Raw genomic sequence first — 14,817 nt, forward strand, 5'->3', positions numbered from 1 at the left:
GTGGAAAGAGATACCAGGGACACACAGAAAATCTTAAATACTATAATAATAAAAATACAATACTCATGAAAATAGATGTTATTGAGAGAGATTTTAACTAAGACTATAAAATAATGAAGAAAGATTTGCTATATTTTATTATATGGCTTATATTTATTGTAGAAGTTGACGAATAACACCAGTGGACATGGCAAAAACGCCGACATGCGCTGAAAACAAAGTGGCCAAAATGCATACATTTCCTTTGAGATCCATATCTTTGGGGTTTTCTTTTAAATGAAAGCTAACCTTATATTTAAAGCCTTTTGGAATCCACATTTTACACTAAATAAGAACAGTCAAACTGTTCGCTGCTCTGGCACCCCAATGGTGGAATAAGCTCCCTCACGACGCCAGGACAGCGGAGTCACTCACCACCTTCCGGAGACACTTGAAACCCCACCTCTTTAAGGAATACCTGGGATAGTATAAAAGTAATCCTTCTACCCCCCCTTACCCCCCCCCCAAATATATACATATATATATATATATATATATATATATATATATATATATACAGTGGGGAAAAAAACTATTTAGTCAGCCACCAATTGTGCAAGTTCTCCCACTTAAAAAGATGAGAGAGGCCTGTAATTTTCATCATAGGTACACGTCAACTATGACAGACAAAATGAGGAAAAAAAATCCAGAAAATCACATTGTAGGATTTTTAATGAATTTATTTGCAAATTATGGTGGAAAATAAGTATTTGGTCACCTACAAACAAGCAAGATTTCTGGCTCTCACAGACCTGTAACAACTTCTTTAAGAGGCTCCTCTGTCCTCGACTCATTACCTGTATTAATGGCACCTGTTTGAACTTGTTATCAGTATAAAAGACACCTGTCCACAACCTCAAACAGTCACACTCCAAACTCCACTATGGCCAAGACCAAAGAGCTGTCAAAGGACACCAGAAACAAAATTGTAGACCTGCACCAGGCTGGGAAGACTGAATTTGCAATAGGTAAGCAGCTTGGTTTGAAGAAATCAACTGTGGGAGCAATTATTAGGAAATGGAAGACATACAAGACCACTGATAATCTCCCTCGATCTGGGGCTCCACGCAAGATCTCACTCCGTGGGGTCAAAATGATCACAAGAACGGTGAGAAAAAATCCCAGAACCACACGGGGGGACCTAGTGAATGACCTGCAGAGAGCTGGGACCAAAGTAACAAAGCCTACCATCAGTAACACACTACGCCGCCAGGGACTCAAATCCTGCAGTGCGAGACGTGTCCCCCTGCTTAAGCCAGTACATGTCCAGGCCCGTCTGAAGTTTGCTAGAGTGCATTTGGATGATCCAGAAGAGGATTGGGAGAATGTCATATGGTCAGATGAAACCAAAATATAACTTTTTGGTAAAAACTCAACTCGTCGTGTTTGGAGGACAAAGAATGCTCAGTTGCATCCAAAGAACACCATACCTACTGTGAAGCATGGGGGTGGAAACATCATGCTTTGGGGCTGTTTTTCTGCAAAGGGACCAGGACGACTGATCCGTGTAAAGGAATTAATGAATTGGGCCATGTATCGTGAGATTTTGAGTGAAAACCTCCTTCCATCAGCAAGGACATTGAAGATGAAACGTGGCTGGGTCTTTCAGCATGACAATGATCCCAAACACACCGCCCGGGCAACGAAGGAGTGGCTTCGTAAGAAGCATTTCAAGGTCCTGGAGTGGCGTAGCCAGTCTCCAGATCTCAACCCCATAGAAAATCTTTGGAGGGAGTTGAAAGTCTGTGTTGCCCAGCGACAGCCCCAAAACATCACTGCTCTAGAGGAGATCTGCATGGAGGAATGGGCCAAAATACCAGCAACAGTGTGTGAAAACCTTGTGAAGACTTACAGAAAACGTTTGACCTGTGTCATTGCCAACAAAGGGTATACAACAAAGTATTGAGAAACTTTTGTTATTGACCAAATACTTATTTTCCACCATAATTTGCAAATAAATTCATAAAAAATCCTACAATGTGATTTTCTGGATTTTTTTTCTCATTTTGTCTGTCATAGTTGACGTGTACCTATGATGAAAATTACAGGCCTCTCTCATATTTTTAAGTGGGAGAACTTGCACAATTGGTGGCTGACTAAATACTTTTTTCCCCCACTGTATATATATATATTGTAAAGTGGTTGTCCCACTGGCTATCATAAGGTGAATGCACCAATTTGTAAGTCGCTCTGGATAAGAGCGTCTGCTAAATGGCGAAAATGTAAATGTAAATGTGATCTTCCTTGGGACAGAGAAGGCAAAGGACAGTTGGGTGACCCCATTTAATTTTAACCATGATATACACGAACAATTATTGGAGGCTTTGAGTGTGATCCAGGTCATGCAGTGCCTGCGGGTAGCGCTCTGTCTTGCCCAATGGGTCTTGCCCTATACACCAGAACCACCTTGTGGACACTAATGAATTAGTTCAGTCCAAATAGATTCCACTAGCCAAGGCTACAGTTATTCCCTCCCTGCAACAAGTTGATGCAACTCTGTGTTTTGATTTGTGCAATGGAGCAAATATAGTGTGACTAATGCTTTAATATCTACTTAGTGGCTTTTGGGAGTGGATCCAAGTTGTGGGCTGAAGGCTTTGCATTCGTGCGTCTGGCACACCACCGGTGCACTAAACTAAACTGAAAACCCCTTCCTGGAGAAGAAAAGCTGATGCGACAGTGTGAGTGAAGGATCATACGTGGTATGTCTAAGGCAGATATGACCCCAGCAAGGCTGCAAAGGCAGTGGGAAGACAAGGAAGTTGACTCAACGAATCAAGTGGCAGAAGGATGCAATCATAGTGTATGTAAACTAGGCGACAACTTTCTTTGCACCCTTGCTGCAAATTTCTCAACATTGCGCATTTGAATACGACCTGCAAGCCAGACAGTCCAATATATTTCGTCTGTTTAAATTAATTGATTAAAACAACAATATTGGCTATTTAGTTGCTGTTTTGAAACCTATGCAATGATTTAATCTTTCACATGACTTCTACTTTTATCAATAGGGCTATTGAGATCTCATTTGTACTGCGGCCAGTAACACTTGCACGCCTTGCCGAAAATGTGAGTATTTGGATTGGATTTCACCAAGAAAGGAAACGTGTCGCTGGAATTAAGTTAATATGAACATTTCGAATAGTCTGCAATGGTAACCGGGGAATGTGGAACGACCATGCATCGAATTCTACCGAGGAGAAAAGTGCGCCAACTTCGCTTCGTCTGGGCATTCATGGCCATGGTGGCTCTGTCGGCCTCTGCCTGCAGCGCACTGTTTACGGCGTGGACCTGGAGACAGACGCAGGACCTGTCCCAGTCCTTAAAAACACTGCAAGACCGATTGGAGCAGGTAAGTAGCCGTGCTATGTAACAATGTAACAATTTTTCCAATGCACTTTGTATTGAATGTGTTACACACTGTCACCAGTTAGGCTATTTTTTCAGTGATAACAATTTGGAGCTGTTGAAATTACTGTTACGCAACTACTTTGTGTCTGGTGACTAGTGGTTACGGGAACCCTCGTGGGGGACTATGGAAAATGCAAAGCCACGTTCATCCCCCTCTCCCTCTTCCTTCCATCCTGCGGAGTTAAATTGTTCACAAATAGCGGGCCTCTTCACTGCTGGTGTCCTGCGGATTCTGCGGACTGCAACAGAGGCCGTTTTATTGCTTACCAATAAGTGCACTCAAGCGGTGGAGTAATTTTTTATGCTGCGTCCACTGTCTCTCTGCCAAGTTGAATCGTTCTACCGCCAGTTGTGTTCCAATTTTAGCCCAATTTACTGGATCCCCTTGACTTTTTGTCTGACTTTGCACTGAAGGATTGAGCTGCGTAAAACAGAGTAGGCCTAATTGTGTGGCAAAATGATATGCAGTATGTAAAGCCCACTAATTGCAGGTAGGCTAGGCTTCCACCAGTGGAAGAATTCTGCAGTCCTAATGGAATCTGAAGTGACGCTTTCTAAGGCATATTACACTGTAATGGACCCTGTATTACATTGTGACAATGCACCCAGCACTGGACTTTTAACACGAGTTGCTGGTCTTTTTATTCATTCAAAACTTTTCTTATGAATAATACATTATGCATGTTGCAGTCTTAGATAGCCTACTCATGCACTTAATATATCTTATGGTGGGGTTGACAGACCCAGTGGCCTGCTCCTGCCCATCTGTCAACCCTTTTTGCTAGCACTCAATGAGCCAGCCGGGACAGTTCAAGTCCCCAGTAAACGCAACCTCCAGTCCAGGCAGACTTCCTCAGTAGGTACTATATCAAAACCACCCCATAGGCTGCACTGCCCAGCACACAGAGAAACAGTAGCTGTTTATTGAAACCTACCTCTAGCCTCCCCCTCCATCTCTCTCTCTATTTCAAGCAATAGGGCCCCTTTGGCATATAGTAGGCCCCAGTACTTCAGAAAGTACAAGTTCAACTTTGCAAGCTTGACACATTTCAGTAGTGTTTTTTTCTTCCTGCTTCTCAGTCTCAGCAGGGGAGTTAAGAAATGTGAGGAATGCAGGGCACTAAAAACACGTATTAGGTGTCGCAACCAGTTTAGGAGGAAGTGGTTGACATATTCTAAGCTTTGGCATTGCAGTGGCATACTGACAAATACTTGGAGTCTGTTTGTTTATGTGGTTTTGCAGAAATCTTCTGTCTGTGTAAATTCGCAGCAGGAGCCAATTTGACAACTGTCATAATAAACTCAATGGTCTCGCTCTTCCTTTCTCTCTCCCTTTCTCTCTTCCTTTCTCTCTCCCTTTCTCTCTCCCTTTCTCTCTCCCTTTCTCTCTCCCTTTCTCTCCCTTTCTCTCTCCCTTTCTCTCTCCCTTTCTCCCTTCCTTTCTCTCTCCCTTTCTCTCTCCCTTTCTCTCTCCCTTTCTCTCTTCCTTTCTCTCTCCCTTTCTCTCTCCATTTCTCTCTCCCTTTCTCTCCCTTTCTCTCTCCCTTTCTCTCTCCCTTTCTCTCTTCCTTTCTCTCTCCCTTTCTCTCCATTTCCCTCTCCCTTTCTCTCTCCCTTTCTCCCTTTCTCTCCCTTTCTCTCTCCCTTTTTCGCTCCCTTTCTCTCTTCCTTTCTCTCTCCCTTTCTCTCTCCCTCTCTCTCTTCCTTCTCTCTCCCTTTCTCTCTCCCTTTCTCTCTCCCTTTCTCTCCCTTTCTCTCTCCCTTTCTCTCTCCCTTTCTCTCTTCCTTTCTCTCTCCCTTTCTCTCCATTTCTCTCTCCCTTTCTCTCTCCCTTTCTCGTTTTCATGCTGTCTGTCTGTCCTGTCTGTCCCACTCTCTCTCCCTCTCTCTCTCTCTCTCTCTCTCTCTCTCTCTCTCTCTCTCTCTCTCTCTCTGCAACAGGTGAATACTCAGCGCAAGACCATTGTCCAACTCATCATGGAGAAGAGAGAGTTGCTGGTGGGCCAAAGGGTGAAGAGAGATGGTACATGCATGTGTGCCTGCATGCTGGTGTGTGTGAGACTGTGTGAGACTGTGTCTGTGTGCATGCCGGCAAAAAAAATGATTCATATAGCACTACACCTCATTTACACTCCACCGCAGACAATGCCTCTTTCTCTGCCTCCCAATCATCATACATGCAATACATAATCAACAAAAACCTAACGGTCACAATAGATCAGAGATGATAGATCCCATTGATGGTGCTCTGCTCTGTTTTTTTTTTATGGCGCAGCACAGCATTTAACTACAGGGGAATCTTGGCTCCGCATGGCACCTTGGTTAGGCCCCATGGGCACTCGCTGCCTGCTGCTAAAAGTTGACACAGGAAACAGTAGGCAGCTGGGTGACTGATGCAGAAATTACAGGTCTGCTCTGGACTGACGAGAACCCAGAGAAACCATCTGGCATGAGGAGGGAGACCACGTTGCACGCTTCAGGGACCTAAAGGGATCTTTCCCCCGATGAGACTGACAGCAGCTATGATTTGTTGAGAAAGATTGAGCATATTGGCAATTTTTTGATGATCAAGCATTGGATTATATATAGGCTGTAATACCTACATGTTTCAAGCAGACCACCATAGTCCCTGTGCCCAAGAACACCAAGTTAACTGTCTAAATGACTATTGCCCCGTAGCACTCACATCTGTAGCCATGAAATCCTTTGAAAGGCTGTTCCTATCACGTTTCAGAAGAAGACCCAGATGCAGACAGTGTCGAAGTAACAAAAGTTTATTACAAAAACAGGGGGCAGGCAAACGACAGGTCAAGGGCAGGCAGAAGTCAATAATCCAGATCAGAGTCCAAAAGGTACAGAACGGCAGGCAGGCTCAGGGTCAGGGCAGGCAGAATGGTCAAAACCGGGAAAACTACAAAACAGGAACTTGAGAAATACAGGAGCAAGGGGAAAACCGCTGGTAGGCTTGATGAAACAAAACGAACTGGCAACAGACAAACAGAGAACACAGGTATAAATACACTGGGGATAATGGGGAAGATGGGCGACACCTGGAGGGGGGTGGAGACAAGCACAAAGACAGGTGAAACAGATCAGGGTGTGACAGTTCCTGGCTCACATCAACACCATCATCCCAGACACCCTTGACCCACTCCAATTCCCATACCGCCCCAACAGATCCACAGATGACGCAATCTCTATTGCACTCCACACTGCCCTTTCCCACCTGGACAAGAGGAACACCTGTGTGAGAATGCTGTTCATTAACTACAGCTCAGCGTTCAACACCATGGTGCCCTCCAAGCTCATCACTAAGCTAAGGACCCTTGGACTGAACACCTCCATCTGCAACTGGATCCTGGACTTCCTGACGGGCCGCCCCCAGGTGGTGAGGGTAAGCAACAACACATCCGCCACACTGACCCTCAACACGGAGGCCCCTCATGGGTGTGTGTTTAGTTCCCTCCTGTACTCCCTGTTCACTCACGACTGTGTGGCCGCGCACGACTCCAACACCATCATTAAGTTTGCCAACGACATGACGGTGGTTGGCCTGATCACAGACGACGATGAGAAGCCTATAGGGACCTGGCAGTGTGGTGCCAGGACAACAACCTCTCCCTCAACGTCAGCAAGACAAAGGAGCTGATCGTGGACTACAGGAAACAGAGGGCCGAGCGCCCCCATTTACTGTAGTGGAGCGGGTCGAGAGCTTCAAGTTCCTCTGAGTCCAAATCACTAAGGATCTATCATGGTCCACACACACAACACAGTCGTGAAGAGGGCATGACAATGCCTTTTCCCCCTCAGGAGGCTGAAAAGATGTTGCATGGGCCCTCAGATCCTCAAAAAGTTACACAGCTGCACCATTGAGAGCATCTTGACTGGCTGCATCACCACTTGGCATGGCAACTGCTTGGCATCCAACCACAAGGCGCTACAGAGGATAGTGCGTATGGTCCAGTACATTACCGGGGCCGAGCTCCCTGCCATCCAGGACCTCTATACCAGGCGGTGTCAGAGGAAGGCCCTAAATCATAGACTGTTATCTCTACTACCGCAAGGCAAGTGGTACCGATGCACCAAGTCTGGAACCAACAGGACCCTGAACAGCTTCTACCCCCAAGCCATAAGACTGCTACATAGTAAGTCGCTCTGGATAAGAGCGTCTGCTAAATGACGTAAATGTAAATGTAATAGTTAGCCAAATAGCTACGTGGACTATCTGCATTAACCCTTTTTGCTCTAACTTTTTTGACTCATCACATATGCTGCTGTTACTGTTTTGTTTCTCTCTGCATTGTTGGGAAGGGCCCGTAAGTAAGCTTTTCCCTGTTAGTCTACACCAGTTTGTTTTACAAAGCATGTGACTAATAAAATGTGATTTGATAACATTTGATTTGAGGATAGACAGTGCACACGTCATCTCTGTGCATCGTGAAATAATGCTGAGGACGGGCAATAGTAAACCTGGGTTGGAAATCACTAGGAGGAGACTACTCAAGTCTCAAGAGTTGATGCATGTTCAGTTCAGAAGCAAGATATATATGAAACAAGGCAACAGTAAACACGTAAATGACGGATCTCTATGGCAAGACACATCATTCACCCAAGTTGAATCAAAATCAGGCCAGTGGTGTCTGAGATATTTTGTGTGACTAACGCCCTTGTGCCAATCAATTTAGTAAATGGCCGATCTCTATGGCAAAATCGGGCCAGTGGTTTCTGAAATATCACGTGGGTTAGCTAGACTTATATCCCTGAGCATGTGTGCCAAATTCCATCACTCTGAGTTAAACAGATCAAGAGATATAAACACGTGTCCATTATAGCGCCACCGTCTTGATAGTGTTTGCAACATGTGCACCAAATGTTGTTACAATACGAATATCCTTGACTGATTTATATGCATTTATGTGCCAGACCACGCCCACGTGAATGTTTATTGGTCTATGTTGTTTTAGGTACTAGTGTGCATTGTATTGAGAGACCTTTGTCCATAGATGCAACATGGCAAGACACATTATTCACCCAAGTTTCGTCAAAATCAGGCCAGTACTGTCTGAGATATTGCGTGTGATAAACTAACGTACTAACGAATGGAGACAGATCCATAGTCCCCTCCCTGATTTCATTGTGGGGGACAATTATCCCCAAATGATGAATGGCCACTATTCCCAACATTACAGTTATATGTGAACTTAGTTTTTGATTGACAGCATTATCAAAAAACTGTATCGCTTGAGGCTCACCCACAGAAAATCCTAATGCTATGGGGTCACCCACCTGCTAGTCATTTCAGCAGGGGCAATATTTTCCTAAGCTAAGCAGCCCCCCCAGTGTTCAATGTTTGCCACTCTTTTCCACAACATATCCTACAGTGAATACATACTGTGTGTGTGTAGCCAGTATCAAGGCCTGGAATCACTCCCTGCAGGCCTGATACTGGAGCTAAAACAAACCTCTGGAGAACAACGAGGCCTGTCTTACCCCCCTCTCTCCCCCCTCTCTCCCTCTCTTCCCCAGTTTTTGAGATGGATTTTATTTATTGTATTTATTTGAACGGTGGCCATGGCTGTTGCTCTTGCCTATTTTTCCTGAAAGGGCCTTTACAGTTAATTTGGGTCATAGAACAGCCAAAGGCCTCCCTCCCTCTCTCTTTCACTCTCTCCCTAACTGTCTTCTGTCTCTCACTTTCTCTCTTGCTTTCTCTCTCTCCATCTGTGTGCCTCTCTCATCTGTCTCTTTCCCTCTCCTCCCTTTCTCTCCCTTTCTCTCCCCTTATCTCCCCTTCTATACTCTTCTCTCTTAATCTACTATGTTTTAGTTGACTGGACCCAGCTGGCACAGAAAGTAGTGAGAACAGACAAGAGACAAAAGTAGGCTACACTTACTGAAAACAAGAATAAAAAAAGACTGATATCCTAGCAGAGCAGAGCTGAGCAGAGCCGGAAGAGAGGAGAAAGGAAATCCTTCTCCATCTGTTAGAGCCGTTTGAGTATTCAGGTGGTGGATAAACGACCACAAATTAATACATTATGCTTGCTACGACACGCACCACAGCTGTGACAAACAATATTATCTCCTCTAGTTGGAACGAAAACAAAAAACCCTCTGAATTTTTCTCGTCTGTCATATTAACTAATTATTTCTTCATTTTTCTCTCTGCAAGGGGGAACTGGGAAAGGGAAGAATGGAAATGGAAAGAAAGTGGCTTCTCAGTTTGAGAGTAAGTGACTTGGCAGATCTTCATAATAGGTGCATCCATAATGGCACCCTAAAATGGCACCCTATTCCCTAGATAGTGCACTACTTTTGACCAGGGCCCATAGGGCTCTGGTCAAAAGTAGTGCACTATATAGGGAATTGGGTGCCATTTCATACGCACCCACAGTGTTATAATGTAGCATCTGTTGAAGTGGTTTGGATTGGATTTGGATTAGCTAACAGTTCTAAAATCCTAATTCCACTTTTCCCTCTCTCTCTTTCCACTAGTAACCAAAGAGTCTGTTCAGAAAGGTAAGCTTTATAAATGTGGATGATGACATTTATGATGGAAAAGTTTTCTGGATTTCTGGAATTGGTCTCGTAAGATCTCTGTCCCCGATGACAGTGTTACAAACTGTAAAAAATCAACCCTACACACACAAACCTACAGTATAAAGAAAGAGAAAATAATTTGTTGTTATATTTATGCGTGCACCGGTTCCTCCCTTTCAGTGCTTTAAATGTGTGTGTGTGTTTGTGTTTCAGTGGGAGAGGACGGCTTAATAAAGGGATGGACGGACTCTGATCACTTGAATATGAGCAAGGCGGTGAAGTACAACGCAGATAGAGGCACCTTCACAGTGGAGAGAACTGGAGTCTACTTCCTGTACTGTCAGGTGATCTTCTGGGAGTTGTAGTCTTGTGTCCACCTGTCATCCGAAACTACAACTGTCAAACTACATAGGTTTAATCAAATGCTGATTGACCCCTGTTGGTCTGCTCTCTGCTTCTTCTTTCTTCGTTTTCTCCATCTCTCTCTCTCCCTCCATCTCTCTCTCACAGGTGTTGTTCAATGAGAACCAGTCTCAGCTGGTGAAGCTGGACGTGGCGGTGGTGAGGGGGAGCCAGCGGCTTCAGAGGTTACAGTGCATGGAGGGCTACGGCACTACGCCTGCAGCCGGATCACACCAGTTCCACTTCCTCAAACCTTGCCAGGTGTCCGGCCTGCTGCGGCTGGAGAAGGGGGTGGAGCTAATAGCCATCACAGGCCCCACTTTCAGCCTCCACATCACGGGAAAGCACTACTTCGGTCTGTTTAAGGTCAACTGAGCTGCCGGAGAGGATGGAAATGTTAAAAGGAAGGAGGGGAAAACTGTTTAAAGGAAAAGGTTTGTCTTACTCCGACCTGTATCAGAGACACACCAATGTGATATTTCTGGATTCGTTTTTATTGTGAAATCTGGACCAACGATCTGAATCGTTGGAATAACTATAAATCATGTTACCTACAGACACTCTGTATGATACCTTTTCAAAGACAGAAACTGTAAGGAAGACTTTAAAGGGAAACTATATTATGCACTTCTAGACTCTCCTATTTTCTACCCCTGCTTCTTTGAAGGAAAAACTCATGGAATGTTCTCTGGATCAGTTGATGGTGCTCTTCTGGAGCAAAACTCATCCACCAGACTCTTCTTTCACCGTGACTTAGCCTGAGGACAGCAGGTGCATGGTGCACCTCTCTGAGGAGCTAAGCTGGTGAACTACTGAATGAGAAGGATTCTGGATAATGAGCTGTACAACTCTGTCTCTTATCCACTGTAATCCTTGCTTATATTATCTCAGCAGCCTTGAATTAATATTACAGTTTTTCTCAGTACATGTCTTTCACACACAGGAACTTTATATAAAAAACGATGACCCCCCCCCCCCCCCCCCCCCCACCCCTCAATTTGTCAGGGCATGGACTCTACAAGGTGTCAAAAGCGTTCCACAGGGATGCTGGCCCATGTTGACTCCAATGCTTCCCACAGTCAAGTTGGCTGGATGTCCTTTGGGTGGTGGACCATTCTTGATACACATAGGAAAGTGTCGAGTGTGAAAAACCCAGCAGCATTTCAGTTCTTGGCACCTACTACCATACCCCGTTCAAAGGCACTTAAATCTTTTGTCTTGCCCGTTCACCCTCAATCCATGTCTCAATTGTCTCACGGCTTAAAAATATCATTCTTTAACCTGTCTCCTCCCCTTCACCCCTTCATCTACACTGATTGAAGTGACATTGAATTGAACAAGTGACATCAATAAGGGTAGGGATCATTGCGTTTTTACGTCATGGAAAGAGCAGGTGTTCTTAATGTTTTGTACACTCAGTGTATATCATTTTACCAAAATTATGCATCTCAATCTGTTAACATTATAGGCCTATCATATATAATTTTCAGATGTAAATATTGTTCTGTTGAATCACATTGAAATATGTTACATGATTTAAAGTATCGAGGCACTAGGGCTGGGATTCTTTCCAAGATGTGTTATAGAGCACTGCACTAAACAGCCGATAATTAACATTTTAAAGGCTTTTTCCCCAAAGTACACCAAGTTCGCATTCACGGTAAGCGATGCGCACCTCGGCACAAGCCTAAAAAAACTTCAGAAGTCCATTATAGTGCACTGCGCTATGAGGCGCATTGGATTGGATCCTGACCTGTATGTGAAAATAAGGGTTAACCTGTGGAGATATGTCATGGTGGAAATAGAAATGATTTTGTATATTGTAATCGCAATACTTGTACTCATTCCAAGCTCTCTTATGTGCCATTTGCAGCAAAATGTTTTGAATACAGACAGTACAAACAAAGTATTTCTAGCAGGTGGTTTGGTTTAATGTTTTACCACTCCTACTCTGGTTTATAAGTAGTGTGTGGGGGACCACATTGGCTTCTGCTCAGCAATTTCCACATGTGCACGCATGCACACACACAAATACACAAATACACACACACACACACACACAGCAAAAGTCATGTTATTCTGGTTTCCAGCTCAAAACGTCATTTCTCATCATTAGATCACAAGTGTAAAATGTGGTATTGTAATGTAGACATATTTCCTGTTTGATTTCCTAATCCTTCTCCGCTTCCCTTTTGTTTTTACTGCATTTACCCCCTTTGCACCTCACCTCACAGACACACTCACACACACACACATACACACACACACACAGCTCCTCAACTCTCACTTCCTGATTCCGATCTTGAACCAAATCGCTGAAAGCTCCCCAATTCCTATTATTTGAAATGTCAAAATTTATTGCTACTTTAAAAGCCTTATTTTGCACAAAGAGGCCTGTCTGTGAGAAGTCAAACTAGTAGGGCAAGGTTGAAGAACCAGTGAGGGGATATTGTGTGTATACATGTTTGCAAAATGATGTCTGCAATGCTGGTTGTTGTTCTAAACTCACTTCCTATACAAATGTTTACCTTTTTAAACCTTTTCCTGTTTAAATCTCCTTGTGTTCGCTTTTGACAGACCAGGGATTACTACTGTACAGAGGTAGGATCTTAATTTGAGCCAGTTTGCTAAAGCAGGAAAAAGAATCCTGAAGCAACAGGAAATGTGAATTATTATGTTGATAATTATTCCAAAAAATTGTAGGGTTTGATACATTTTTCGGAAGGGAAATTCAAGTCTGAAATTTGAAATTTGAAATTACAAACGTCAGAAGCCTTTTTAAACCTCAAACAACACTACAATGTTTAAATGTCCTGAATTGCAGGAAAGTTATCCTGCAACAGGGTGATCAAATTAAAATCCTACATCTGTACTATGATACAGTATGACACAAAACAAATAAATCATCTTCTTATCATCTTCTAACCCCATTCTTCTCCTGCTTCCCTCGATGACATCACTGTATGCGTGGAATGCTGCTCTATTCTAGTTCTTTAATCATGACTCACACACTACTGTGTATTCAGTCGTCACCACCCATGATTCATAGATCTGTAGCTTCTCAAGGTCTGGGCTCAGTACAACACAGTGCAGACAGACTGGGATGACCTCATGTGGGGGCTAGAGGAGAGGACTCAGTCACTACTGATCTGCGTCACGTTATATCCTGTAGCATCACTATCCTCTCTATCCTATAGCAGTATCCTATAGCATGGTAAAGTATCCTACAGTAGATTTTTACCCATGATCGCTGAATCAGTGTGTGTGTGTGTGTGTGTTTTCCTCACTGTTGCTATTCAAGCATCCATTCACAAATATTTTTTTGATTTTTTATTACAAACAAAACCCCAAATAAAAGACAGAAATGCATTATTATTGTGGCATCACTGCCATTCATTGTTTCATGGATCGGCACCACCACAACGTACACAGTGACACAAGATATCGAGGAATTAAAAACAAAACACAAAATCTGAAAAAAGAACAAAAAAGAGAGAGAAAATAAGTGATTTGACAGTATACATTTTAGTTAAGGGGTTGCAAAACACTTCCTACGAAACGTAATCAGTGAAATGTTGTTTAGACTCTTCAACTTGGAACACCAGTGTGGAGTATCCAGGGTTTTAGCTAAATAAATTAAATGTTTCTACTTTAATTGTTTGAAATAAGTCCAGGGAACTAACTAAAAGTGGACTGTTTCAACTAGCATGTATAGAGTTTACATCTGATCTCTTCAGGCTTAACACACTTAATTCAGACATAACTTTCTTTACAGTTATTTCAGCTATGTTATGTTTAAGGCGTATTTGTGGATACAGTATATAAAATTGAGTCGATTCTACTAACAGCCTCTGAGTTTCCAGAGAATAATGAATTGATGTACTTTAACTGTTAAGATAGTACACGGTTTCATTTTGTCTTAATGCATTTAGGGTTACATATGTAATCTATTATAAAGGTTATTTGCAAGCCCCAAATCTAGAATGTTATATATTTTTTTGTATTATATCTATTTACGAAGTTCAAAGGTAAACCTCTGTTTGCTTTCTGTTCTGATTATAAGATGTCAGATGCAGTGTAAGAAGTGCACCAAATCATAAGATTGTATCTTTTTCGGAATTTCTCATTTGGTAGAAGCTCTTTTTTCAAAGACAACAGCAACGTCGACAACAACAATAATAATCATAGTCGCAGTAAGGTAACAAGAGTAAAAACACAAGAGAACACGAATGAGCCAAGTTTAAATATGCAAAGAATATCACAGAATTCGTAGAAAGAAGTAGAAACTCGAAGAAAAAAAACAAGGAAGAAAGGATTGATGGAGAGGAGGAAGAGGAGGAAGGGAAAGGGGGATAGAAGCCATAGGAAGGGAGGTCGGAGAGAGCAAGGGGAGAGGAGGACTGTAGTTGAGGGTAGTCGAGAAGC

The 14,817-nt window shown here is 43.2% G+C and overlaps 1 protein-coding gene across 1 annotated transcript; it reads left to right on the plus strand.

Annotated features, from left to right (window-relative positions):
- Positions 1-3,190: 3,190 nt before the first annotated feature.
- Positions 3,191-10,767, plus strand: LOC311131937 (tumor necrosis factor ligand superfamily member 12-like; the record flags this gene model as incomplete). The annotated part of the gene is made up of 6 exons (XM_084165046.1): positions 3,191-3,391; positions 5,392-5,473; positions 9,623-9,679; positions 9,946-9,969; positions 10,204-10,334; positions 10,501-10,767. The coding sequence occupies 6 exons, from the start codon at positions 3,191-3,193 to the stop codon at positions 10,765-10,767; spliced, it is 762 nt and encodes a 253-aa protein (XP_084021172.1).
- Positions 10,768-14,817: the final 4,050 nt, after the last annotated feature.

Source organism: Coregonus lavaretus (genome assembly GCF_964263955.1).
Source record: "Coregonus lavaretus genome assembly, chromosome: 7".
Classification (NCBI taxonomy): Eukaryota; Metazoa; Chordata; class Actinopteri; order Salmoniformes; family Salmonidae; genus Coregonus; species Coregonus lavaretus.